Source organism: Ciconia boyciana, chromosome 2 (assembly GCF_034638445.1).
Source record: "Ciconia boyciana chromosome 2, ASM3463844v1, whole genome shotgun sequence".
Taxonomy (NCBI): Eukaryota; Metazoa; Chordata; class Aves; order Ciconiiformes; family Ciconiidae; genus Ciconia; species Ciconia boyciana.
The window spans coordinates 12,471,723-12,498,644 of NC_132935.1; the positions used below are offsets into that span (position 1 = coordinate 12,471,723).

The 26,922-nt window shown below is 39.1% G+C and overlaps 2 protein-coding genes across 2 annotated transcripts in view; one reads left to right on the plus strand and one right to left on the minus strand.

Annotated features, from left to right (window-relative positions):
• NSMCE2 (NSE2 (MMS21) homolog, SMC5-SMC6 complex SUMO ligase) overlaps positions 1–24,371 on the minus strand; it is a 133,591-nt gene extending 109,220 nt beyond the window's left edge. The window contains exons 1-2 of the mRNA XM_072851904.1: positions 24,180–24,371; positions 20,973–21,120 (exon numbers count right to left, since the gene is read on the minus strand). Of these exons, the coding sequence (XP_072708005.1) occupies positions 20,973–21,105 (133 nt within the window). The 5' untranslated portion in view covers positions 21,106–21,120; positions 24,180–24,371. The remainder of the gene's footprint in view (positions 1–20,972; positions 21,121–24,179) is intronic.
• The window catches only part of WASHC5 (WASH complex subunit 5), a 29,049-nt gene continuing 26,489 nt past the window's right edge, over positions 24,363–26,922 (plus strand). The window contains exons 1-2 of the mRNA XM_072851902.1: positions 24,363–24,500; positions 25,344–25,638. Coding sequence (XP_072708003.1) covers positions 25,453–25,638 — 186 coding nt within the window. The 5' untranslated portion in view covers positions 24,363–24,500; positions 25,344–25,452. The remainder of the gene's footprint in view (positions 24,501–25,343; positions 25,639–26,922) is intronic.

Here is a 26,922-nt window from a genome sequence, read left to right on the forward strand (position 1 = left end):
TTAACTGGGCTGTAGAGTATTTGGAGCTGGATTTCCCTCACTGTCCCCTAATGAAGCCATTCTGCCTGCAAAGAAAGCTTTCATATACATGGAGTTAGAGACCAAGTGTGCATGAGTGATTTTACAGACCAATGCCTTCACGTAGATACCAGCACTCCAGTGAAAAGTAGGTATGTCTTACAAAATGAAATTACATCAATGAGAGAAAGAGAAACCTACTCTAAGTGGCCCTGCTTGAACGGGGGGGTGGACAAGATGACCTCCAGAGGTCCCTTCCAACCTCAACCATTCTGTGATTCTATGATACTCCTCGATACCCGATGACCTTGTATCTAAACCATTCTTCTGGAAGATGGTTGAAAGTGAGTTCAAGTTCAAGTCCTCTCAAGCAAAGAAGGAAGTTGAATCTGAGTTTCCTATATTCTATCAAAGAAAAAATCTGAGTAGAAGGAGTAAAAGTGAGAGGAGTGTGGGAGACATGACTACTAGAACTTGTAAAGGAAAGACCAGCACAGAAGAACACTGTTAGCTGACTGTGCCCAGAGTTGCACCAGAACTATCACTTGTGAATTATTTCTAAAGTTTTATCTTATTTTCTATTCATTTTCTGTTAAGAAATTGCAAATCAAACTACAATACTTGGATTCAGGTCAAGCATTTTGCTGTACCTGAGTACAGTCTTCTGAGGTTTTATTTTGGAAAGGAAAGGGCAGTGCTTTTCAGTCTGGATTTAAACATTTGTTTTATTCAGCAAGTAACTGAAAAAAATCTTCAATTATCCATTTCTCCCTGTTTAATTTTTTTTTTTTAAGTAAGATGAGCTAAGGGTGTCTGGTAGATTACAGACTACTCCTGACAAAAAAAAAAAATCTTGTGTTACAAGCCATTTCTCTGTAGGCTATGACAGTCTGAAATGGGAAGAGACAAGATTCAGTGACCCAGGAGGCTCCTGCCAATCCCATGGAAATGAAACCCAAGTACATTATATTGTAGAGGGAGTCAGAAATTCAACAGAAATGGACCATGCAGGGTCTGAACGCCCACTCTGAAACATCTCAATTGCTGAATGCCCAGTTTGAAACACCTCAAGGGGCCAGCATTTCCAGTGAGTGGGTGTTGCACACATTCTGAAAACAGAGTCATCTCAGAATGGGCACAGAGAAGTTGAGGCACCCAGTATTACTAACCACTTTTGAAAATAACTTACTATATTGTTCTATAATAAAGTAATCATGAAACTTTTGCTCAACATGAAACTCCCTTCAACTCCATTGCCAGCAGAACTAGGCCAACAGTGCTTTTGAAAGCAACTTCCTTATAGTACTTTTTTTTCTTCAAGACTACCAGGGGAAGCCTAAAAACTCATAATGATCCCAGTTTAGACTTGAGAGCAGTAACAAAGATCTATCTTACCAGATATTTCTGCCACAGTATCGAAACAGACTGCAAGGTAAAGAAGGGCAATACCTCCGAACATCTATTGACACTGTGGTAATACCTAATGAAATAAACAGGGTTCTCAGAGAGAGTTTGATTTAGCAAAACACTCCAACATGTGCTGACGTGCTTTGCTGTATAAAATCCAAAGTAAAATGTTATTTGACACAAATAGAGATGGTTTAATTTAGGCTGAGGCACACAAACAATAAAAAGACATCAACTAATCTCTCATACAAGTAAACAGAGTTTGCTATGGAAGAGAAAGAGAAAAAAGTCTTTATAACGTATCTACATATTTTTTGCTACTGTAACCTCTATGTTTGGTGCCACACACACAGCACCAAGACATGAATCAGGTAGTATGTACACACTTCCCCAAATAAAAATGGATGCTTGCTTGACTAAAGGCCCATACAATTCCCAGGCTACTTCCCTCCCTTCAGACAAAAAGAGACCAGCACCTGACCAGCACCTCTTTTCTCCTTACTTAATTCCAAGGTCATGGTGAGGTTAATCTTTATGTTACCAATTAACACCTACTTAATTTTGCAGAAAGACCAATTTAAAGTTAACAAAGACAGTGTAACTAGTAAGCAGGAGCACTGAAGGAGGATTTACAACATGCAACAATTTTGAGAAGCAACTCAAGCTCTCCTCTGTCATAATTCTGTATCAGTTTCCTGGAATTATGCAAATATCCATCCAGAGCTACTGTGCTCTGTTCAACAAATGAGTAAATCAGCATTCCTCAACACTATCTACATCCACAGGTCCAAGAAGAACAGAAACACAAGTTACGTTGACAGACAAGCAGCAAGGAAACACCAAGGCTGAGGTTCATGTACCTTTTATTTGGCAATAAAGGGAGTTTCACAGGTCATTTCCCCAGGCACTCATCCTTGCTGTTCCTCTATGTTCCTCTTCTGCTGCCCCTCAGCTAGGATAATATGACTTTTCACAGGGTTATACTATAAATTGGTTTAATGAAACAATCCAGGCTAAAAATAGCATTCCGCCCTCCAAAACCAAACCAAAACAAAAAAACCCCAAACCATGGTATTCCAGTAATTGAATCTGAAATGCAGATATACAAACAGTTGTACCAGTAACAGTTGTTGAGGGGGTGGCAAACCGTAGCAAGGTGGAGTTGGGGGAAAATAACTTTCTAAGCCAACTTGTTTGCCAAGAAAAAGGTAGAAGAACCACACCTGTATTTTCTAAGCAAGGACAAGGCATATGTTATCTTCACACAGAAATCTGACCAATCTCTCATAAAATAAATAACAAAACCCTCTCTATTTTCATATATATATATATATCTATATCCCTCTCTTCTTAGTGGATTTCAACATATGATTAAATTAAGGCTGAAAACAACATTCACTAATAATTCTAATGAGAAAGGATTTTCCTATGACTAAGAAGCTTCTTGCCTGTGGAGGCGTGGGCATGTCTACACCACACAATAGAGCATGGTTCAGAGCCCTGAGCTGCTGCTGACCTTGCCTTCCTCAGAACGAGAGATGGGAGGGCTGGGGATACTTAAAAAGAAGGGGACTACTGCTGTCCTCCTTTTACCCGCTTTCTCCTCTCAGAACTTGATATGGTAACATTAGAATTTGGGCAAAAATTTTCTTGAAATATTTTCCCTCACAAGGAACAGTGAAGTATTTGTTAAGGTGTTGTAATTGCTACTCTTTGATCCCTCAGAACACTTTCTAAAACTGCTATTTCAAATGAAGTATTTTATTTCAAGACTTTTAAAGGGCATTTACAATTTCCATAAAAGGTTCACAGGCTGCTATATCTATGATTTCCACTGGAAAGGAATACCAGCAAAATCATTTTTTATTATTGTTTTATGATTCCAACAAGTTCATTTCCAACTTGTTAGAATTTTTTTTAAGAAGCACAATTTCTTCTGTATTACACAAGATCGTTACTTGCACGTTATGAATTCTACAGAGATAATCCACCCATTTTGTTTACAAATTAACAGTGTTAATGCTTTCTGTTGCCAATAACCAATTATTCTCTTATTTTAAATTGCATTGACAGGTGGATAATAAATATTTTAGTGTGAAGTGCACGTCTGTCTCTAATAAAAGGCATGATTGTTATTATCCAGCAGTAAACAATACCATTAGGTTTTTCACAAAAAAACTTTACTTGTGTTAATGAACCTATTATATTTCTCATCTCAGAGAAGCTCATTTGAAGTGCACCTTCATTAAACTAAATGCAGTAGTTACTTAGAATTTCCTTCATTTGGGGGAAACAGGAAATGTGTTGGAAAGACATTTCAGTAAAAATATCAGTAAAGATAGGAAAATAAACCCTTTTCACCCAAGACCGTCAAAATGCTCAGAAACATTACTTCTCTGTCCAGAATTGGAGGCAGCCTAGCTCAGAGACCGAGCTAACAAGCCCTCATCAGAGCTTATTTAATCAGATATAATGTTTCAGTAAATGCAACTATCTTGGTTCTGGGCTCACGCTACCATAATGTCTGGGTCTGGTGCAGATATATCAGATTCAAAATCTAATTGCACAGACTAGACATGCTGCATGTGGCACCACAAGAAATAGGAGTCACATGGTGCATCATCAATGGCCTGGCCAGAAAACAGGGCCATGACGCAGGACAAAAGCATGGGAGAGTTGCCTCGCAAAGAGACTGAGAGCGCAGTTTCAGTACAGAGGCAGCCTCACTCTCAGTCCCTTGTTGCATACTCCCTTCACACTTCAGAGGTGTCAGTACTAGTGCTTGTGCATCAACTGCTCAACAAACTGGTCCCACTAAAACTGAGCGAGCTGTTCTTTCTAACCCAAGCAAAGCCCAATTACCAGACTGCAGCGTGCATGAGCTCTAGAACAAGTTAAAGCAGTAGAACACGTAACAAACAGGAAGGTAAGACCAAGACAATCCTTCACTTCGAGACAGTCCAGCACCAACTTATTTCGGCTCAGTTCAGTAGTCATAGTTATATTCCCACACAAAAAGAACGCAGAATCCAAACTAAGCTTCCATAACTGACAGCAACAGCTTCATGCAGACACAAATGAATGCACTTCTAGCACTGAAATTTTAACATTATTGACCTAAAATGAAACAGCTGGGGAAGGAAAAATGCCAAAATATGTCTGGTTTTTAGAAGTCAAATATTTTGATTAGATACTTCCAAACATAACTTTTTTTTTCTCTGAACCCACACAGTCTCCCATTCTAAGTTTTTATATTTCTGCTTCTACAACCCTTAGCACTACTGACTTCAGGATTTAGAGAAGTTAACCAGTAACCCCACACAGAGCAAGGCTGGACTTCAGCTAACTAGCCAGGGGACTAGCTATACTGCAGCTGCAGCAGCAAGCAGCTCAGGGTGGAAAAACAATCCAGTTTTATAGTTGGCTTTTTAGACAAATCCGGCTGGCAGACAACTCCACGTTCTACACCACTGGGGACAGAGCAGTGATGTGTCTTACAACAGAGCTGACACTGGTCCACATACATAAAGGAATAAACAAAAGATAAATCAGATTCATAATATTCAGCTAACAATGGAAAGTTTTGGGTTTTTAAATCAGAAACACTGATCTGTTAGATTGTCAGAAATGGGAAGGTTAGTAGAAAAAGATATGAGTATCATCTCCTAAATTGTTTGTTGAAAATGTAGATACTTCCGTATGCTTTGGGTATTTTCCAGTTTCTGTTGAAGAGAGCTAACAGACAGAACACAACCAAGGTTAAACTAAAGGAGTCTAGAAAATCAATGTCTCATGCAAGCAAAGGTCAAGTGATGTTCCCCACACAAAACATCCAATTCAGCATGAATCACGTATTGATATGGTACTTGAAGTGCTAACCATGGAGCAATACTAAAGCTAGGACTTTCAGAGGCCATAATTCCTCAATATGACCAAAAAAAAAAAAAAACCAACACAAAAAACCAACCTACAACCTAATCCTCTTACACAGACAAGGCAAAGGCAAAGGCAAAGACTGCACACAAACTGCAAATAATGAAAAACAGCAAGTCATTCTGCCTCTAGTAGGCCTCCTTTGCATAAAACCTCTTCTGTGAATTGGCAGATCTCCCCTTTTTGGCATGAATCGCTGGTATGTGGCATTCATTCTGTTGCTTGCATACTGGTAAATGACAGAGCTAAATCTTTCCATTGCTGGAATTTCGTTTCCCACAAACTTCATACAGAAACTTCCCCTACTATGAGGAGCTGCTACTTTGTTATCATATGGAAAATGCACATCTCTGTGCAAAAAAGGGCAATGCAATTCTGTATTGCCTGGGTCTCTCACATAAGCACAAATATTTATGATTTTGAGAGGAAACAGGAATTTGTTTGATGGCTTACAGTACACCACAGATGATGGTGTCTCAGCATGTTTTTTAGATAACGCTGTTATCTTTGTCCATAGTAGGAAAGAAGTAGCTCTGTGGGGGCCTCATGGCATTTAAAAGGGCTGTTTTGAAAAAACAGGAATATAAATTGAAACCGAGTGTGGAAATGTTCTGTAACTAAATAGGAAGAAGTAGAAGGCTCCCTCTGTTCAGTACTAAAACAGAACTGGTAAACTATCACATAGCTATCAGACATTGTGTTATTAAAATAAATTAAATTCAGAACCATATGACTATGCTTGAGATTTGTGTAGCTGACACGTACTACTTCAGAGAATTGTCTCCCCTTTATACTGATATGCTTTTGAATTTTGTTCAGTCTAAATGCTGGTTTTCTATAAGTGACTGGGCCAAATCTGGGCACTAAAGTAAGTATGTTCAGTGGAGAAGTCTTGATTACCTTGAGACATCAGGACAGACTACACGCCTCCAACAAAGCATGGATAAAAGATTAATCTAAAAATACTGAAGAAATACAGAATTTGAATGAGTGATGGCATACCTAATTCACTCAAAAAACAGCTGTGAATTAGATCCACACCCACAAGTAATAAACTTAAAAAAAAGAGTCTTGTGAAAATGTCACATTAATCTACCCATACAGTAAAAAGTCTACTCACCCACTGCTTACTAAGATGATTAGTAAGGAAATCACAAGTTAAACTTTATTCATCTGCTTCAGAAAAATAGGAAGGAGTTTGCAAGGTTGATTTAACTCAGAAGATATTATTGTCACTTGACATTTACATGCAATGTATAATTCCATTCCCACTTACAGTCTGGGGAAAGCCTGTTAAAATACTTCCTTAATGTGTGAACACTCCTTTGAATTGTGTTCTTTTCATCTGTCACCTTCTCCTTAAGCCAGCTGGCTCCTTTTGTTAAGTCTTTTTTAATAAGAAAGTTCATTATATGTAATTTATGGAGCAGTTTGAGATTGTCACCTTCTATTGAGTGCTACAGCACATGCATATTTCAGACCACTCTATAGCATTTGATAGTTGATAATGTCAAAAAAGTAAAGAGGTTCACACGCATATATCCTGAACAACTCTAGCATGAGACTCATCAGGACATCTCTCTTCTCATTTTCAGCCACATCAACCTTCCACAGGAGGACTGTGGAACCTTTGAGCCACAGTCCTCCTTCGATTTATATGCCAGACTACTCTTCCCATTTGCAAAAGCTAACACCTTTGTGGAAACTACAGAAGTTGCTTACACGGGAAACAACATTAGGAAGGCATTTAAATATCTTCCGTCACCTAGAGCACGATCAGCATACTGTCCTGCTTAATCCTTTTGCTGTGGCTTTCTTATTTCTTACCTCTCCTTCATTACACGTTTCTTTACCACTTGCTCCTCTCCCTTTCTCTTCCTCCTCAACCAGTTCCCCCATTCCTGCTCGTTTTTTCCCTGAGCACTTGCTAGTCTGCTTTTTGATTCTTTCTCTATTAGCAAGTGATATCTTCCTGGTGATCACAGCCTTTGGGGGTCCCGTCCTACTTTCTCCCATCCTTTTATATAATAGCAGCTCTAACAGACTCATGGCTGTTGATTTTCTTTTATTGACATAATGGTCCATTAACACACAAAAAACCCCAAACTGAAACAACAATAACAAAAAAGACATAAGCTCACCAGTCATTAACAGTTACTGCTATGTAGTGCACAGTTTGGGAACTAACCTAATGCAAACAATGCTTGAAAGGGTGGCTGGGGCAGCAATGTGAGTGATGACAGGTTACCTGACTATTACTGTATGCCCTATGCAGAAGGGTGTGCTGTATGATGCTCGTGATGAATGCGAGACCTTTGTTCAACATGTAAAGAGGGTACAGGGATTGTTCTAATTTTTTTTTTTTTAAAAGGGGCTGATTGTATGCTGACAATTTTGCAGATGCATCACTATCTTTATATGGCACATAGTGCCTAATTTGGGCAAAGGCTCTTTCTAGACCAACAAGCATGAGACTAAATCCTGCTAATTGCATTCTCCTTCAATAAGCTCTTTCAGTGTTTCAAAGAAAGAGCAACACAAATTACTTAATGCCTGGAAAGTGTGACTGACTGAAGACTGACTAAAGCAGCTCAACTTGCAAAGTTTAAGTAAGAGATGCTAAAGGTGACTTGCTCATGATCTACCACTACCATCCTGAAGATTTCTGAATATATTGGGCTCTCTGATTATCAGACAGAAACATAAGATCCAGTGCCTGAAAACTGAAACAAAGCTAATAAAGGTTCTCTCTGAAACAGAGTTGAACTATTTATTCAGAGATGGGATGGATTCTCTATCAATTTAGTTGAGTTTTTACTGGACTGTGGGTTTCACTGGTAAATTTTCTTTCCATAAGCAGTTTTAGTAGCACATTTTTTGAAACAGTGCAATATTTTCTCTCGTCACATAGTATTATTTATTGACCCACCAATAAACATCAGACTATCCTCCTGTAGACATGGCTGAAGAATCCACTCATACATTTCATCTAATCTTCAATCGTCTTCTAATCTTCTAATCATCAAATCTTCACTTAGTGTCCTGTGTATATTTTAGTAGTTCAAACCATTTCATACCACCTATAATGGTTCTTGGAGATGTGATACTTCCTATTTGTTAATTCACAAAAGGTAAAAATGACATGTTTGCTAGGCCGTTGTTTTCTGCTGCCTTTTATTTCCCCTGCACACATATTTTTCCTGGCTACCTATCTCCTATTGCCATTACAGACAACTCAACTTATTTCTAGACTCTTGCAATATAATTTCCACAAGCACAGAAGACACAAGCAACAACAGAAGTGAACATCTACAGAGGAGTTTGAGATACTCAGATGTTCATACATCCTCTCAAAACACTCCTGACACCTCTTTTTATAGAAGGAAAACTGATGCCTAGTGAACTTTAATGACTTGCCCAAGGCCACACAGTGGCAATGCCAGTTTGAAAGCACAGTTGTTCCGAGCCTCAAGGCCTCAGCAAAATCAGACTTGGAGCATCTCAGTTGTTTTATCTCTTTCATATAATGCTATTATGAGTTCCTTGTTGTACTTGAGAGAAAATGGGAAAGAAAATGAGAAGGGAAGAAAAAAAATCTATGAAAATTATAATAAGAAATATTCCAAATCTACAGCTCAGACAACCAACCTCTGCCTGTCCTCCAAAGGATGAAATTTTTCATAGGTCTCAGTGACAGCAATCATAAGGAAAACACAAGTCTTACATGTGATTCTGACTAATAAAGCAAACATTCCAATTTAAATTCTTGGAATTTAATCAGTATATATTATAAACTTCATTCTTCACTAGAGTGTCAGCATTCTGTATAATATTGGTGTAAATGGAAACACATCATAAAACCTGGATTTGAGTCAGAATGCATTTTTAGGTTTTCTCTTTTTAATTATTTTTAGCTATTAAAAGTATTAAAAACCTCTCATAATTAATGCTACATGCACTGACAAAAAAGTTACTTGAGTATCAAAAAAAAAGAAAGGTAAAAAAACAGTCACAAGTTCTTGAATTCTTGAAGAGAAGAACAAAGAAGAGAAAGGAAAAGGGGAAAAAAAAAAAAAAAAAAGAAGAGATGAGATGAGTGTCCTGTGTCTATTGGTAGGGGATCAGGATGAAGGTCTCAGAATGATCATGCCTACCTAAGGGCTTCTTTCATGTTTTGACCAAACACTGAGAACATGTCAGCACAATGCTTACTTTTAACCCATATAAATCTTTCCCTAATGGAAAGAATCAAGAAAAGAAATACAATTGCTTTATATTCTTAATCTTTCTGAATGCTGCCAACCCCAGATTTTTTCCTACTTTTGTGGGTCCCTCCTCCCTCCCTAGTTATTTAGGCACACAATTAGATCACTGAAAGCTAAATACTGATCTACTCAAATTTATAAAAATTAAAGCCTTCAGAGTGGGTTCTTCAAAGCCCACACTACTTTCTATATATACTGTATGCCTCTACATTTAAACAGGAGTTAGTGGTATTTTCTTATTGCCACATTTCTGTGGCAGAAATATGATGATAAGAAAATGACAGATTAATATACTACAGAGAATATTTTCATACAGTAAATTATTCAGATAAAATATTCCTCTCTGGCTTTTGTTCAAAGAGGTTGATTTATCTTTGTGCTAAAGAGCCCACACAAGACCTCTGCAGTACTTCATAGTATTTTGAAGCTGGAACAGACCATTAGGATCATCTATTCTGATCTCATGCATAGTAGAGGCCAAAGAACCTCACCCAGCAATTTCAAGCCTATAACTTACAGCTATAAGCTCACTCATTCTCTCAAGGTTAATATCACTAGTGTGCAGAGGGTCTGCAAAAAGGTCTATACAGCATTTAAATCCCACTTATGATCTAGTTTGAAGACTGCTGAGAATTTATGAGGTCTAGGTCACAGAGAAATTTATAGTGACTATGGGTACATGAGGTAACCCACCAGGTGACTGCAAACCTCCCTAACTCATAATGAACTTTGGGGGAGAAAATTACCCACTTCCTTAGGAAAATACATAAGAAAAAAGTATAAATATACACACATATGTATACACATGTATGTATGTATTTGAAATCAGACACTATGTGAATACCACCTACCGAAACCTGAGAAATAAAAATTGTGCAGTTTTCATCTGAGCACTCACAAGAGTTCTGACAAAAACCGAGACTGTCCAGAGTACGACCTTCTGTTCAGGTGCAAGCTGCCAGTACATTTCCATGAGAATGAACTAAAGACAGTTATTCAGCAAGCTAGCTTTAAATCAAGACTGGATTTCACTCTGAATGATACTCTCTAGTTCAACCACAACATACCAGCTTCAGGCAAGAATAACTGTAGAAATGCAATGATCTGTATTATGCAGGAAGTCAAAGCAGTAGATCATGCTGGTCCCAAACAGCTTTAGAAATCTATGATCTGATAATACTAATTCTCTTTCTCCACTATTAATCTTAATCCTCCATTTATATTTTAGTGTTACTAAATGCAAGAGTACTGCGATATGGCACCAACACCTCTAACTCCATTCTAGGAGGGAGTTTCTGTAGGGCCACAGCTGACCACAGCCGGTGAAGGAGAAACGGCACAAGCTGCAACCAAGCCTTTGCTGCCACCTAATGGGTTCCCCTTTCCTTCCAGAACTGCAGAAGTTGAGGAACAAAGATGCTTGGATGCACTCAGCTTACCGAGTACCCAAGATGAAAAAGAGCCAGCAGAACGAACGCATGCTGCTTAACATAGCTACCTTCCCCTCGCTGCACTGTGTTCTTTTTACAGTCAAAATTCCAGCTAGGAAATAATAACAACCCCACATATTTGTTTCTTCCCACTTTGTAAGATTACAGGCTGTGGCCAGGGTGGGTTTTGGATAAATATAAAAGAACACAAATCTTTCATTACAAGTCATGTTTTTCCAGATTTTGAAACAAGGCACATTTCCAAATTCTCATTTTTCAGACAGCTTCTTTGAAGAACAGCCTTCAGAACCAACCAGTGTATTCCAGCAATGGGCTCATCAGTGCTGGCTTTAAATGTTGTAAGTAATTTTTACACCGTAATTACTGAAGCACAAAGGTAGCACAAAAAATTAATCCAACCTTCTCTTCTCAAAATTTGGGTATTGACTGAAGAGCATAATGCACAAAATGTAATTTTTTTGTCTTCAGAAAAGCGTTTCACAAGAACCCAACCAGTCCTTTTTGTTTCAAGAAATAAAATTACTTGAAGAAGAAATACTTAAAGCGTGACACCATTTACCTACCTGCTTCAAGAAAATATACATATCTTCCTCACTGTTAGTTGAAAGGTTAAATACCTATAAAACAATCCAAGAAGCACAACATAATAGAGGACAAGCATAAGTTAAAATAAAAAAGAACATCTTTCCTAAAAGGATGAATCTTAAGTGAGGGATTTGAAGGAAAGCAAAATTAGTATTTTTGAGAAAGGGAATCTGAAACATTTTATCTCACATACCCCAAAATACAAGTTTACTTTAAACAACAGAAAAAGAACCTTCCCAAGAAGAAAGATGTAATTTTGGTGCCTACACTGAGTTTGTGCATGCCACCAATTAGTACCACAGACATTGGTGTAGCAACAAAGCAGTCCAGTTAACAAACAGCTTCTGGCAGATAAATGCCTGGGGTTAGAAAGAAACTTCCTCTGTGAACAGCTTGGTATCATGAGGGAATTCTTGCAGCTTCACAGGAAGCATCTGGTAGAGGCTAACACAGACGGGTTACTGAACTTCATGGATCACTGGTCTCTCTTCATTTTCTACAGTACCTTCTCTCATAGCTAGAAAACATTTTTGTATAGCAAGCATCAGTGAAAAGCCATTTATCTCCAGGATGGACTTTGACATTCTACACTTACATTCTCCAACAAGCAAAAAGAAAAAAAAATCCTGCAACCCTTACTTGGATCTTACCCTAACCTAAAGACAAGGTAAATTCTGAGAGACTGAGGCACACTCTTGGGGATTTCAAATCCAGGTAAGATTGTTCCCTTGTGTCCATAAAGAAGTAAAGGATTGCTCAATTCCAATGATATTCCTACACTGCATATAAAACTGTTTGCTAATTGCCTCCCATGAGAACCTTCACAGACATATGGACTCGCAAGGGAAAAACAAGGATTCTTCATGCAGGGTCCTTACAACACAGGCCACAGCTTTGTCCATTATGAGGCCACTATTAGGTGTAGAGCAACCTAACAAAACCACAATTCATATGCGAAGGAAGGCAGGATGTGCAAGAAAACATCTTGACACAGATTATCGTCTCTGGACAAGAACAGGATAGCAAGTCAAAGTTTAGTCCTGCTCATTTCCTCAGTCAGCTGACCTTCATGATACCTCTTACTCAAGCAGGCATACTACATACTATAGTATACTATATGTACTGTTCTCAGGACAAGTACCTTATGTTTTGATTATTTTTATGAAGCACAGTGATGTCTAACACCATGGAAACTAACAGAGCACGAGAATTTTAGAAGCATAGGTGTCAGCAAGTTCACTTCTGGATACCAAAACAATCACATCATGGTCATTTCATGCACAAGAACTTTGCCAATGTTAAGATTCATGTTATATTATGGTCCTGCAGGAATCCTGCATTTGAATTTTCAATGAAAAGTAAACTAGGAAAAAAAAAGAACAAAAGAAACAAATTAACCAAACCATTTTATATTCACACAGAGCTACAGAGCCCATCCTTATACTGGAGTTTGCACCATTTCAAGTAGGAGAAGTTTTAAGTCAATGACAGAGAAACTTCCATGGAAAGGTTCCCTGCTCTCAGTAATGAATGAACTTACGATCTTCAAGTCTGACTTTGTTATAGGTTGCTGCAATGTGTTTAGAAAGCCACTGCATGTAAGAACAGTGGATATTCCATAGAAACTCATGAACCAACTGCCTATTAAAAGGCTGCCAATAATTTAATAAAACCAGGCTGACCGCCGTGTCTATATTCTCTGCACTCCTTCCTATGTCAACAAGGGTCAGCAATGTTTAGCGTGATTCCTGTTTAACACCATTTTAAGAGAGCAGTGAGAGAAATCAAAGCACTCTGGGCAATCTCACAGAGCTAAACACACATTGAACAAAGATCCTACATTACCAGCTGCTGTTTGGCTAGTATTTAACAGGCATCATGACACAAGTGGCTCCCAAGCAATCTGTAGAATAGAGAGCAGTCAGTAAAGGGAGGACATTGCACATGTGAGATGCAGTGCAGCACACATGAAGAAAAGCACAGAAACAGCTCTGAGGCAAGGGGAACAGACAAATGGGATATGCAGCCGGAACTGAGGTAACCTCTGCTGGCAGAGAGAGCAGGTTATGCAATAGGAAACATAGCAGACAAGCAGGAAAAGCCGGAGCTTTTAAAGGGCTAACTTAATCCGGGGCAGATGCCAAAGAATCATATCACTAACACTCTGTAAGACCCATGGGCTTGCCCTGTACATACTGGTGAGCAGAAAAATCCTTCAAAGTGTTGAGGAAGAGAGGAGGAATTCTCATGCAGACCCTGATATTGCTACAAGAAGATCACTGCTATGTAATACATATGTAATACATGCTATGTAATACATATGCTATGTAATACCATGGCAAGCAGACACGGGTAGCAGCTGACCATGACATCTTAGGGCAAGTTTTTGAAGAAAAAGAAAAGCAGCTCATTTTTTTTCCCCAAATAAGACTAGAGTTCAGGTGCAATAACTGCTTCCCACCCAGCTATTCTACACACCAGGGCCTCTACACTTCACACTGGGAATGTGATGTGTGGTTAGAAGAAAGTCCCAGACATCAAGGAAGCATCTTGCTCTCTACTTGAAAACCTGTTCAGCTAATCAGACAAAACCCTATATGTTAATGCTTTAAAATGCTTTTCAGAAGTTTTACGCTAAGAAATTCTTATCATCCTGTCTGTACTTAGCATAGTCTCCAGCTCTCCCAATTATTTCCCATTTGTACTGGACATTCCTCCTAGTCCCACACAGCTTTGGCTCCAGCCCAGAGACAAAAGCAACGACCCCTCTAAAGAGCAAGCTGCAGGGCTGGAAGCCTGGAGATGACCATGAGTTAGTCTTCTGCATTCCGGTATCTACAACTCTCCATACTTCACAGTCCCATATTCTCGAAAAAGTTCTGCTGCTTTCTCCTGTGGAGTCAGATAAAACTGCCATCCTCAGCAAGCTGACAGAATTCACATCCGATAACTTTGAACAGAGCTGGGAATGGATGCCTGTTTTGGGTATGGCAGACCTATACTGGGCCAGCATATTGACATCAGCAGCAGCACATCAGTCAATGCACGTGGCAGGTTACACTAATTCCAAAAACAGAGAAGACGACTTATCCTTCACGTATTTCATATGGATGTCCAGCAGTGCTTTCTAACTCTATAGAACTACTTTAAGTAGTTTAAGTAAAGACAGTTCAGCAACTAAGAAAAGTTCAATTAGCAGTGCAAATAGCTGTTCCTCAGTGTGCAGAGGTGTCAATACAGGGCTTAAAGTTCAATACTAGGAGCATTACAACTGGGAGACATTGCCAAACAAGTACTGACTTAGTGAATCCTTTTTTCAATCACACTACTAAAGCTCAAACAACAGATTGAGGCTAAATTTAGGAAGATGCAAATTATAGTAGAACTTAGATGATTTTACTTGCATTAGAACTGATTTTGAACAGCGTCACCTTCAAATTCACATATATATTAGGACTCCAGTCCAGCAAAGGATATAAGCACATGCTTAAGCTTTAAAATACACAGACCACTCTGAAAGTTGGCGGACCACTCAAGAATTTCAATGTATCCTTTCCTTCAGTATTTTGCTAGGCTGGGCCACAGAACATCCGAGGGTATTTTGAGCATGGGGAGGACATACTGAAACCAACTGTGCAGTCTGTTTTTCTGCTTACGTGGTTTTTTATATAGTAACATTTTAAAATGTTTCTATACCACAATGGTATTCTTGAAAGAAGAGAAAAATATGACCTTTAGACAATGTCAGTATCTAAAGATAATCAGCACGAAGACTAAGATGGACATAAAACTTATCTTTCTTTTTAATTCATTAAATAAAATGAGCTTTTAAATCGGCTGTTTCCCTTTGACATTCAGTTTGGTGAAACTAGTTTTCACCTCTAGATATAGATCCTTAATCCCTTAGTGGTTCTTTTTAAATTTTGTCTCTTTGCCAGCGCATGCTCACAACACAACACCATGAAGATACTCAGTGCTAAAATTCTGCAGATTCTCAATGGACAGGGAGGTCTTAATCAACAGTTTAACTTCACATCAACAAAGTTATTTGAAAAATAAAAGGTTTTCAGGATCAGATGCATTAAAATTATTCTTCACCTAAATTAACAGCAGTTAACAGAAACTCTGCCTTATTTTGCCAGAGATCGTACGTGTTCATAAATGAGCAATGCCTGACCTGAATATTTAACACTAGTAATTTCTTTTCATAAATCTATACAGGACTAGAACAAAATGGACGCAAATGTACTAGTGGACTAAGCAATAGAATCACTGATGAAATTAAGACTTGGTTAAGTGCAATTTTGGCAAAGAACCTTACAGTAGTCTAAGTATCTCATCCTTACGGCACACTGTGAACAGTGGATTCCTTAGAGGAGAGAGACTTGGCAATGACTGTGGTTAGAGCTAACTTAAGATTTATCTCCAGAGTACAGCAGCAGTGAACAAGATGCTAGAAGGCACAAAAGAAAGGAGAGGTAGTACAAAGCTGGGAACAGATTCTGAGCATTTATATCATTAGAAGCCTCACAGACATTTCAGACTTTTAATTCTACTGTGAAATATTTTCCTTTTGACTTCTTCATGTGAGGTCTGTTATTAGTTACAATTCCATAGTAAAAAATCCATACTTCCATATTATCTCTCACTAGGATTCCCAAAACATCTCACACCATTAAATAAAGCTTAAATGGACAGGAATAATTTTAAATTTACTATTGTGGACTGCAAACAGATGTCAAGGGAACTATATGCGTAAGTAGAGATGAATGTGAATCTGCCTAGAAATATCGGCTATTAAATCTTTCCGTTATTCATATGAAATGGGAAAGCATTGTTTTTATTAGTATTATTATTTTGCAGAAAGTAGTAAAATGAACTCGTACAAGGTCATGGAGAATTAGGTTAATTGGTACATTCTGGCCTACATTTCAAAATGTGGGACCATGTGATGAGAGGCTATAAATCTTTAAATCTTCAAAGTCATCTGAATTGCAATTTATATCTGTGAAACTGACTCCCTCACTTTTCTATATTTCTCTGACCACTATTTATTGCAGAGCTACAATGTTTGATTATTTAATTGAACCCTTCCTCCCCCGTCAATTTCTCTAACAGTTGTTATACCCCTCAGAATAGCTGTATCCAGTGAGATTGCTTTATCTTTCCAGAACAGAAAGTCAAAAGCTATAGGGGAAAATACCAAGTTAATAGGAAGTTCTGAGCACAATTAATGTGTAGAAGAAAAAAAAGAAAAGCAAAGAACCCCAAACCTGAGAACTGTATCCAAACTAAAAGGCTCTGTTGTTATTACCAGAAAGTAATGGCCTCATGTAAGTTAACTATGAAGAGCAAAAGTGTTCATTTTTAAGAATATAATGAATAGATGTACATTGGGCTCTTAAGATAGAATAAATTTAACTACAGCAGCACAGTAATGAACAGCAGGCACAGTAATCAATGGTAGCATCAGCATGTGCACTGGCTTGCAGCCATGCTGCCTTTACCCATTTAAGATAAATTCCATTTAAGCAGGACTGAAGTGAGTCAGGAGGTAGATGGCAGCTTCCTAAAAGGAATTATGGTGCTGGCAGAAATGACAGTCGCAATTCAACAGGAGGCATTCTCCATATAAAATTACTGTTTAAATGAACACCCAGTGTTTGATTTAGTTCTGAAACTTTCAAACATTATGTCAAAATGAAGGTGTGAAAGATCTATTGTGATATTTATTTATGAGTAAGCATTTTAATCTGATGTCCCTGATGTCCAACTCAAAAACCTCTATCTGTCTTCTCTAATAAAGTTTTCTCAATTGTTTCAGTCAGTTGGAATAAATTTTATTTTTCTCTTTTGGATTATGATTACAGGTACAATGTTTCTATATAGCAGCCATTATTCACCCAAAAGAGTATCATTTCAGTGGTGGTGAAGTAAGTAATCCCTGTACCCATTATTTACCTCCCAGAGAGTTGAGAGGCTCAGCCAGTGTTTGCAAAGCATCCCAGATGTCTGAAGAAAGCTTACTATAGGTTACAAGGTTACTACAAATCATGGAATATCCTGAGCCAATTCCTGCCCACAAGTCTGGCACCTCTTCCTATCGGCAGCCCTCTGGTTTCACAATCAAACAAGTAGTTTTATTCCCTCTTTATTCTATGTAACGCTACCACCATCTGTTTACAAAGCTTAAATTCAAAATAATTCTGGGAGGATTTTTATAGCTTCCATAACCAGTGTAAGAGTTCCTTGTTCTCTGGATGATTTAACTGGAGAGGACTTTAGGCTACTCAAGGGTCACGGCCAGATCAACAGACAGATGAAGAGGCCAGTTTCTTTTCAAGGCTTTCTTTAACTTAAATGGAAGTACTGCTTACTTCCTATCTTCTTCTGCCCCCTAGTGAGCTTTGATTTTCACTCCACCTGAACAAGCATGCGGCTGCTTTATAACTTCACATGCATACAAAAGTGCTGAAACACCAAACTCTTTTCTTTTTACATCCTTTAGAAGAGTTCTTCATATCGTTCTCCACTAAACACATCAGAAACCGAAGAGCCTTTTATAGCCCTGCAGTGCTAATATGCAGGAAGCGATTTTTACTGAACAGGGAAACACCCACAAAATTGGCATACCATAAAATCTCTCTAAACATGTCAAAGAAAACTTAACTTTGTTAGTTTATATTTCTCTGCTTTACTAGAGCCGCGAAGTTAGAAAAATCATACATAGGTTCTTTCACAAATCACTGTTAAAAAAACTATGGTGTTTTCTGCCTAGAAAGCATCTCAAATACAGGGAAAAGTGATCCACTTAGAACTTTTGGTCTAACTTAGCATCAGGTACATTTATGGGAAGTCTCTCCATGATACTGCATTAAACAGTGGCCAGTCCAGCAAACACTATTGTGTACTATTTAATAAATATGCTTACCAGTACATGTTTTCAGGATAGGGCTTGTGGAGGACAGCAACTAAGAGAGGAAACAGACATCACTTACTGCACTAACTTTGCCTGCCTTTTCAGTTATCTTCAGATGTAAATGTAACCTCTCATATACTCGCTATGAAAATTTTTGGTACTATTCCCAAAAAACAGTGTTGTCCAATATGAAACTCCAAAGGAACAAAATACCTTCACAGAAATAGTGCTTGTAAAATAAAATAACAGTCACAATAGAGTTCTTTGCTTCTACAAAGCCTGGCAATGAAACCTGTCAGAAGCTGGACAAAGTTAGATCTTGTAAAGGCAATTAAAACAAATTGCAAATGGGACAGGAACAAGAATGCAGAAACATATTATCTAATGCTGGCTCAAAATTAAATTAATATTTTGCTTCAGAACATGAAGGCAAAGTAGGATAGACGAGTAACAATTCTAGAAATAGAAATCGCCATATATGAGTTGGAGGTAAGAGCTGAACAGTCAAGTATGGCAGATCAGATAATGCTAATTTTAAAACACCGAAAGTATTTGTTTCCCAAAAGTATGTCATGCCACAGAAACCCTGTATCTTTCCTGATGGCATTGTATAGGCAACATAAGAACTTGAAGTCCAAGTGGAATAAGTCAGGGGAGCAAAAACCAAACCTTATAAAAGTGAGGCGCTTCACTCATTTGTTTGTTCCCTGCACACACGTACATACATCTGCAAGGAAAAGTGTAGGAGTGAAGAAGACAACTATTGTAAGTAAAAAGCTAACACTGTAACACCAGACCAAAGAGGTATAAACTACAAATACAAGTCTGGAATAGCTTTTCTGTAGAGCAATGGACTATGTTAAAAGGTGATGCTTGAAAATTCTGTAACTGTGATTCTACAGGAAAGTTGCTACTGCTAAAATAAAATTAGTGTTATGGTCTAGGAGCTGTTTTCCAGTCACATGATGCAACTTAACTGTAACAATGACCATAGGCATTTCACCAAGAGTAATCTCCTCCTCTCAGGGTAGAATGCTAAATATGATCCTTTTGGTTACTGAATGAAATGGACAAAACAATTTCAAGGCTGTAATAAAGATTAATGTGTCAGAAGCACGTAAGTGAGGAAGATAACAACATTTCCTAAGAGTATAATGCATGGACTTCCAGCTGCAGACCTGCAGAGTGAAGCTTAAGTTGCCTTTCAACCTTCCAAATAGGAATGCAACAAGGGCTTCTACTGAAAGGTGAAATTAATCAAAGCTTTTAACTTTAGTACCAATAACTAATTTCTGTGGATCATTCTGCAGTGTTGGGACTGAACGAATTCAGTACATTCAGTGTATTTCCATTGCTTACAGCAAAATAGGAGAGATGGTGACAGCAAAAGCAGAGAGGAAACAGAACTGGTTATACCAGTTTTACCTCAAAGGGAATCCCCAGTTGACGGTTCAGACAAGCTTTCCATTTCCTCTACCTCGCTAGAAATGGCATGTCAATTGTCTCTGACAGCAGTATGGATAAAAAGGTCAAAGGAGAGAGAACTATCACACTAGACAAAGAGAAAAGCATTCATCTTGATTGTACATAAACCTTGGCTTAGTTGAGTGCAAGATTTATAATGAACAGCATAACTTTTGTTTCAGAGGATTCTTGCTCTCCACTCATAACTAAAAGTATTAGGGTTTTGGAGCTTTAAAGTTTTTTATTTTTTCCTAGTGAAAACATTATCATAGATCTAAGAAGACAGAGAAATGGGATGCCTAATGTTTGGCTTTGAAAAGTAGCTTTGCAGTGCACCTGTTATTGTGAAACAGCAATGATGAGACTGTTAAAAGTGATTACAGATTTAAGGTACCCCACTTTGCACACTTTGGACACTTTGCAAGTGTCCAAATTGAAGCACCCTAAAAGGGCCTGATTTTTCAGCAGAGAAAGAGACAGCATTTTAAAAAATTGCATCCCCTAACAGGTGTCTCAAGCTTTGTACTCAAAATCATTAGCATTATTTTAATATATCTTGCCCTAAACATCAAATAAAACACACACAAAGAAGCAGTATTAGAACGAAAAGTCATTTTATTCACCCACTTAAGAGGCCTTCTCCATCTCATTCAGCAACATTAAAGTTTTTACAAAACTGTAAAACAACCACTGGAACGGAATTAGTCTTAGGTGTTACAAAAGCTGGGACAATGTTTGCCTGGTATTTACATTTTCACTGAATTTATCATTTAAGACAATGAAGTGATTGGAATGAAAACACCCTGGTCTAGCCAGAAGAGCTACAGTTCCTATAATGAAGATAAATATTGACAGTAACTAAGTCAAAATACGTAGGCCTAGGACTCATCTGTCAGATTCAGGATGCAATCCAAGAGAGACTATACTTACTGAAACTTTCCACAAGGTCAAGCGCAACGTGAGTAGCAATATCCATTCCAGTATTTATGTAAGACTGGCAGTTTTTCAGAGATGAAAGAGAGGAATCCACACAGTTGAATGAGATTCTTGCACCGCCCGGCATCTTGAAATCGTTACTCTAGAAATAACAGATACAACACTTTGAATGCAGTTTACACCCAAATAATTTGGGAGAGAAAACAGAAGCACAGATAGATAACCATAAAGCACATAAACATCAGAGAGCAGGGATGAAATATTCACTCCCAAGATGTCAGTAATTTCAGTGGAACTGCAATTTACCAGAGGTTTTCAATTCACCTTCTGTTCAATATTAAGCAAAACTACACCACAAAAAGCAACTTGCAGTTTTCATCTGCTCATTCCTATTGCTAAACCACAATGAGGGTCAAACTCAATGATTATGTTCGCTTGAAAATTACTGCTCTATTACAGATCCAAAGTAGCTCACACACCCTAAAACTTGTCTGTGTTTTCTAGGCATATTATCAATTAGGCTAGAAAGAAATATGACCTCTCGCATCCAATTTAGCCTCACCAACTACAAGCCTGTTCAACAGCTAGCCCTTGGAAAAAATAATCTAATAAAGGGCAACTGTTCCAATAAGGTACTTAACAGTAAATCATCTAGCATAATTTTTTTTAAAAAAGCCCACCTTACAAATGGCGCCTACTTCCCCCAAAGATATCACAAATTTTTAGTAACAACATCCCCTTAGGACAGAATAGTGTCACACAGGAATCATGTTTATCTTCTTTACCACCATCTTCCTTTCCAATACAGATGCACAACCTACAACCTTGCGAGGTTTAACTGCTTCTCCTCTGTCATTAATACAACTTTCAAGTGGGTTTGCTTATGCTGTGCCTATGCACACTGTTCACATCAGTTGGTTTCTTCTCAAAAATTCCACTTCTGCTCTTCCTTCTTCATGCTTTGCCATAACTCGCTCAGATAACACAGAGCTATTATAAGAAACATGAACCTGGTGTGCAGAATTTTATACTTTAAGTTGCAGGAGATAAGAAAAATTCTGCTCAGCTTTAGATACCGAGTTGTTCACAAAAAATCCCCACAAAAGTCTTGGACAGACAGAAATACTGCATTAGTCCATGTAAAGAATAACTGGTATGTTTAACGACTATACCGAGATCATATTGCGGGAGAAGGAGAATGGAATCCACAGCCAAATTTGGGTTTAACTGAAGTTTTAACTGAATTGTATACAAAATAACAAGGGGATGACTTGTTCTATCAACAATAGCCTTTGACAGGCTATAATCCAACAGAAATCTGGAAAATATCTAAATAGAAAGGACAAAGCTTTGCCCAAGCTTTGCATACCTAAGGCTGTATCTCCCTCTGCTACTTTCCATGGGATTCCAAAACTACATCTTGTGCTCATCCTAACCTGAACAACATTGCCACATTCCTCGCAAATATCGTGCAGACTATGAGATCTGAATACCTGCTGTCACACTCTCTTCTCTGCTAATGTTTTCTTTCATATCTTTTTCTTTTTTTCCAGTTAAAAAATGTGCTTGACCACTCAAGACTATCTTTTATGACACCTTTTTTAGGTCACATGCTTCCAACAACATTTTAACAACAGTTCAAGTTCACCACTTGAACTTCTGAATTACATACAAATTGCCTTGCTCTCTGTCCCCTTCTAAAGGTGCACCTTGCCACAGAGGAGACAGTGGCCTTCAACAACAGCTCCAGTTATGTCAGCTCATGCTCTCCCCACCAAAAGACAGTGATTCCTATCTTTAGAGATCTTTAGAGACTGTCAACTAACAACAGAAGACAAGGAAAAAGTTCCTTACAGAACTTCTTGAAAGTAAAGGAAAAGGATGCTCTTAAAGATTTAATAACCAATGCTTTCAGCTGTTACATTATTCAACTTTTTTTTTAAAACCTGTTTGCCGTCTTAGCGAGACTGTTTGTAAAGAACCTCTGTGATCCAAGTATACGCTATTAAATAGTCACATAAAATCACATTAGCAGCTTTATCTTTCTGGGCCTATTTAGTGTATCAAAGTTAACAGTGAGAACCTAATTCCCTTCTAGACCCTGGTAAATCTCACTCACTGAGAAAGCCTGCTGTTCTTTTGGAAATTTCACAGATACACACTGTGAAAGGCAGGAATCTGAAAAAAACAACAGTGAAAAGTTAAAAAGGCTTCTTCATTCTCTTGACATTTGTGGAAGCACTGAGCAAACTACACAGGAACAATAAAAGTTATTGTTTACAATACTAAATCATACCATTGCATTGGTAGTTGCATCCCAATTTGTCTTCTGGAAAGTAATTTAAGTACTCTTGGACAAATATTCCTTCTTTTTTTTTTTAAATAAAAGATTATTTTTCTTAGAAACTGTTTACAATCCCAAGCAAAGATTTCACTCTTGAATTTTCTAAGTGAATTCTCCAACTTCAGCTTGCAGCTGTCTGTTATGCCTTCAGAGGAAAAGCCACATTCTTCACTGGAACTGGTTTCACAGCAGTCTTTTTAAGGCACTCTTTTTTGCCAGGAAGGTCTTCAATGGGTGCATCAATGAAGCACTTAAAATTTGCAACTCCCAGCCCCCCAGTCCCCTCACTTCTGGAAAATACAACCAGCAAAGTCAGAGCTGAAAAGGAGATCAAGTGAGACTACCAAGGCAGATTTTTTTTCTTTCAACAATAAGTGATCAAATGGTCCCAACAGGATTACTGAGCAGCAAACTTAAATTATGGTTTCTATTCTGCCACTCATTTTAAAGATTTGAGCAAATAACCTAATTTCTCCATGCTTCAACATCCCAAACTACTAAGTAGAGATAAGAAAAAAAAGAGTTACTTCTGTAACACAAGATCTATAGGTGACAAGTGCTCACTGACTACCAGGATTAGTGTCAACCTCCTAGAGTCACTCGGTGACCATCCATCAAAGGGAGACGTTACTTCCCTGCCACAAAGGTCAGGAGCAGAGCCCACCAAGCTCCGCTCTGCCAGCCCTACCCTGTCCATGACCAGCCAGGGCAGCTGGCCCGGCCCACTCTGCCCCTCGTCAGTCATGCACGGAGGGCAACGGCCCCACATCCCCTCCCCGCCCGCCTCTCCCCGCTCCCTCGGCCGGAGGGGAAGGGCGCGGCGAAGGCAGCCACCCTCTCCAGCGGCTGCTGCTCACCTAGTCCCAGCCGCCGAGGCCCGAAGGGGCTCCTGGCCCTGAGGTGGCCCCCGCAACGACCCTCTCGGCGGCAGGAGCAGGCGGGCAAGCTGGGCCCGGGGGAGGCGGTCCAGGCGGGCGGCGGAACCGCCTCATCAGCCGGCGCCTCTCCACATGACGGTGTCGTCATGTGATGGGAGGCTGGGCCGCGCCGCCCGGAGGGCTGCCGCCTCACTTGCCGCCGCAGCTCCGTTCAGGCGGCCGCTGTCCCTGCCCGCAGGCGCTGACGGAGCGGAGCACCCTCCTCGCTGCCGCCACTCACCGCACCAGTGGCGAGGGAGGGTGAGCGCCGCCGAGCGGGGGTGGCACCGGCGGGGAGGCCGCTGCGTGAGGGGAGCGGGGGAGGCCGCCGCCGCCGCTCCGAGGCGGTTGGCGGTTGGTCTCGCGCCGCGGCGGTTGCCCCGAGGCGGGTTCAAACCGTGAGGGAGAGCGTTGGCGGGAGGGAGGCGGGACCGTTCAAGCGGCCCGGTGACTCGCCTTGTCGGAGAGGGGTGGGATGTAGTTTAAGGCCCAGTCCGGCTGCTGTGGGGTCTAGGGCCCGCTTTGGGCCCTGCGGAGGAGCTTGCTGCACCTGGAGTCATGCCCTGCGTCTCGCCTAACGGGAAGGTCCGGACTGCTGGTTCTCATTTTGGGGCAGAAGAGGCGCTGTCATTTTAAATTTATCTCAGCGGTTTGGAAGGTTATGGGTGAAAAGTAAAGTCAGCTCATAACTTCCCATAAATGTTTTTAAACATAAAAGCTTATTTTTAGCAGTGCTGTGCTCTGTGTCTTGCAGGAAACATGTCAATAAATAAAACTCTGACCAGGAAATGTAACCACAGCATGGAAGCTAATGCAGCAATGAATAAGGGAATAGAGCTATATTGTTTCCATTTGCTATAAAAGCTTTCCTTCTTGCTGAAGCTTATTACAACCACTTTGGTTGTCTTTTTAAAGTGACTATTATAAACACAGTGTACATGCTGAAGATTAATTCAGTGCCTTTTTTCATTTTGCACAGCTGTGGATAATTTAGATTTCATAAATTGAAAGATTTGAGAATATGCTTAAAAATCCACATAGATTAAACTATCAAAAGTATTAATATGAACCACTCTGAATGTGTGTGGTTTTGTGTTTTTACAGGTTATTAATGGAGCAGCTAGTTTTCTCATCAGACTTTCTTCAAATAACCTAAAGACTAACGATCAGAATCTGACCGCGGGACTTCTGCTCTGTCACGTCCAGCTCCACAATGGTTGATTTTCTAGCTGAAAACAATCTCTGCGGTCAGGCAATTCTTCGAATTGTCTCCTGTGGAAATGCCATCATTGCAGAACTTCTGAGACTTTCCGAATTTATTCCTGGTGTTTTCAGGCTAAAGGACAAAGCTGATCAACAGAAATATGGGGATATCATATTTGATTTCAGTTATTTTAAGGTAAATCCTGTTATTGTTAAACTTCTCTTTAAAGCATTGCTGCCCTGCCTGAGGATGCTTCAGGTTATGAAACAGCCATTCCTGACTATTGCGTTTATTACTAGCATTCTTCAGAGTTGACTATCATGACTTCCTACTTGCTTAGTTTTTACCAAAAATTCACCAAACTGAGGAAGCAATTGGGATACGCTTGCATGCTAACGTTCCGTTTCTGGGCTGTCTTGTGTTTTATATACTTCTGATCACACGCAGCCTCATCTTATTCATTTCAGTGAGCAGAAGCAGTCTAGGGAAGGTTCTGTGCTTGGGCTCCTAGACAGAACATAAGTATAACTGGTACCTGCACTGAGAGTATCAGGGCAAGAAGGAAGAGGCAATTTTAAGTTCATCCATACAAGACCAGTTCCAGCTATACATTTCAAAATGTTTGATGAGTCATCTGGCCTGTGAACGTTGACAGATACTGATTATATAAGACTTGAGTATTAGATTCTGGGGGTTTTTTTTAATTATGTCTTGCAGAAACTTTAAATTATACTTTCACTAGCAGGTTCCGAGCCTGTGCAGTTGGTTGTTTTCCTTTGGAGCAGTGCTGTGGGCAGTACGCCCATCTTCCTTTGGTTATCTGTAGCTTATTCTTTGCAGCCATGAAAACTGCTTTCTGCTTTCCTGTTTGACAGTACTGTGATTGTTCATTCACTGGACTTGTCACATGCACTGAATAAACAAATACATCAAGAGTAGTGTCCATGAAAAGCCCTTGTTTCCCTTACAAAAATTAAGCTTCTTGCAGTATCTATTTCCTTCTACCATTCCCCATCATGATTAAGAAGGAACTACAGAGACTGTCTAATCTGACTTTATCTGGATTCTGCAATTCAATAAGTGTTAATAGTAAAGCAAGCAAGGAGGGAGGGTATTTTTATTTTATTTTTTTGTAAGAGTTGTAAATGTCAAGCACTAACTGTGAGCCTTGGACACTGAAAACCCTGAGCACAAATAATTTCTGAGATGCCTTTAGATCTAAGTGTTTGTTAGAAGTCTTTTTTTTTTTTTTTACACAAATTACTTGAAAATTTAAAAGCAGATGGGTATAATTGGTGAGAAATACAATTATCCTTGAAATTACAAGATTTTTGAATGTTAAGGAAGCATAACAGTGCTGCTGCTTTTCAGAGCACCAAAATCCATAAAAGACATAAAGCAGAGATTAGTGAATTTACAGATGTTTTTACTGCGAATGTGCCATTCCTGTATTCATGATTCTTAGAATTACCTGATGAG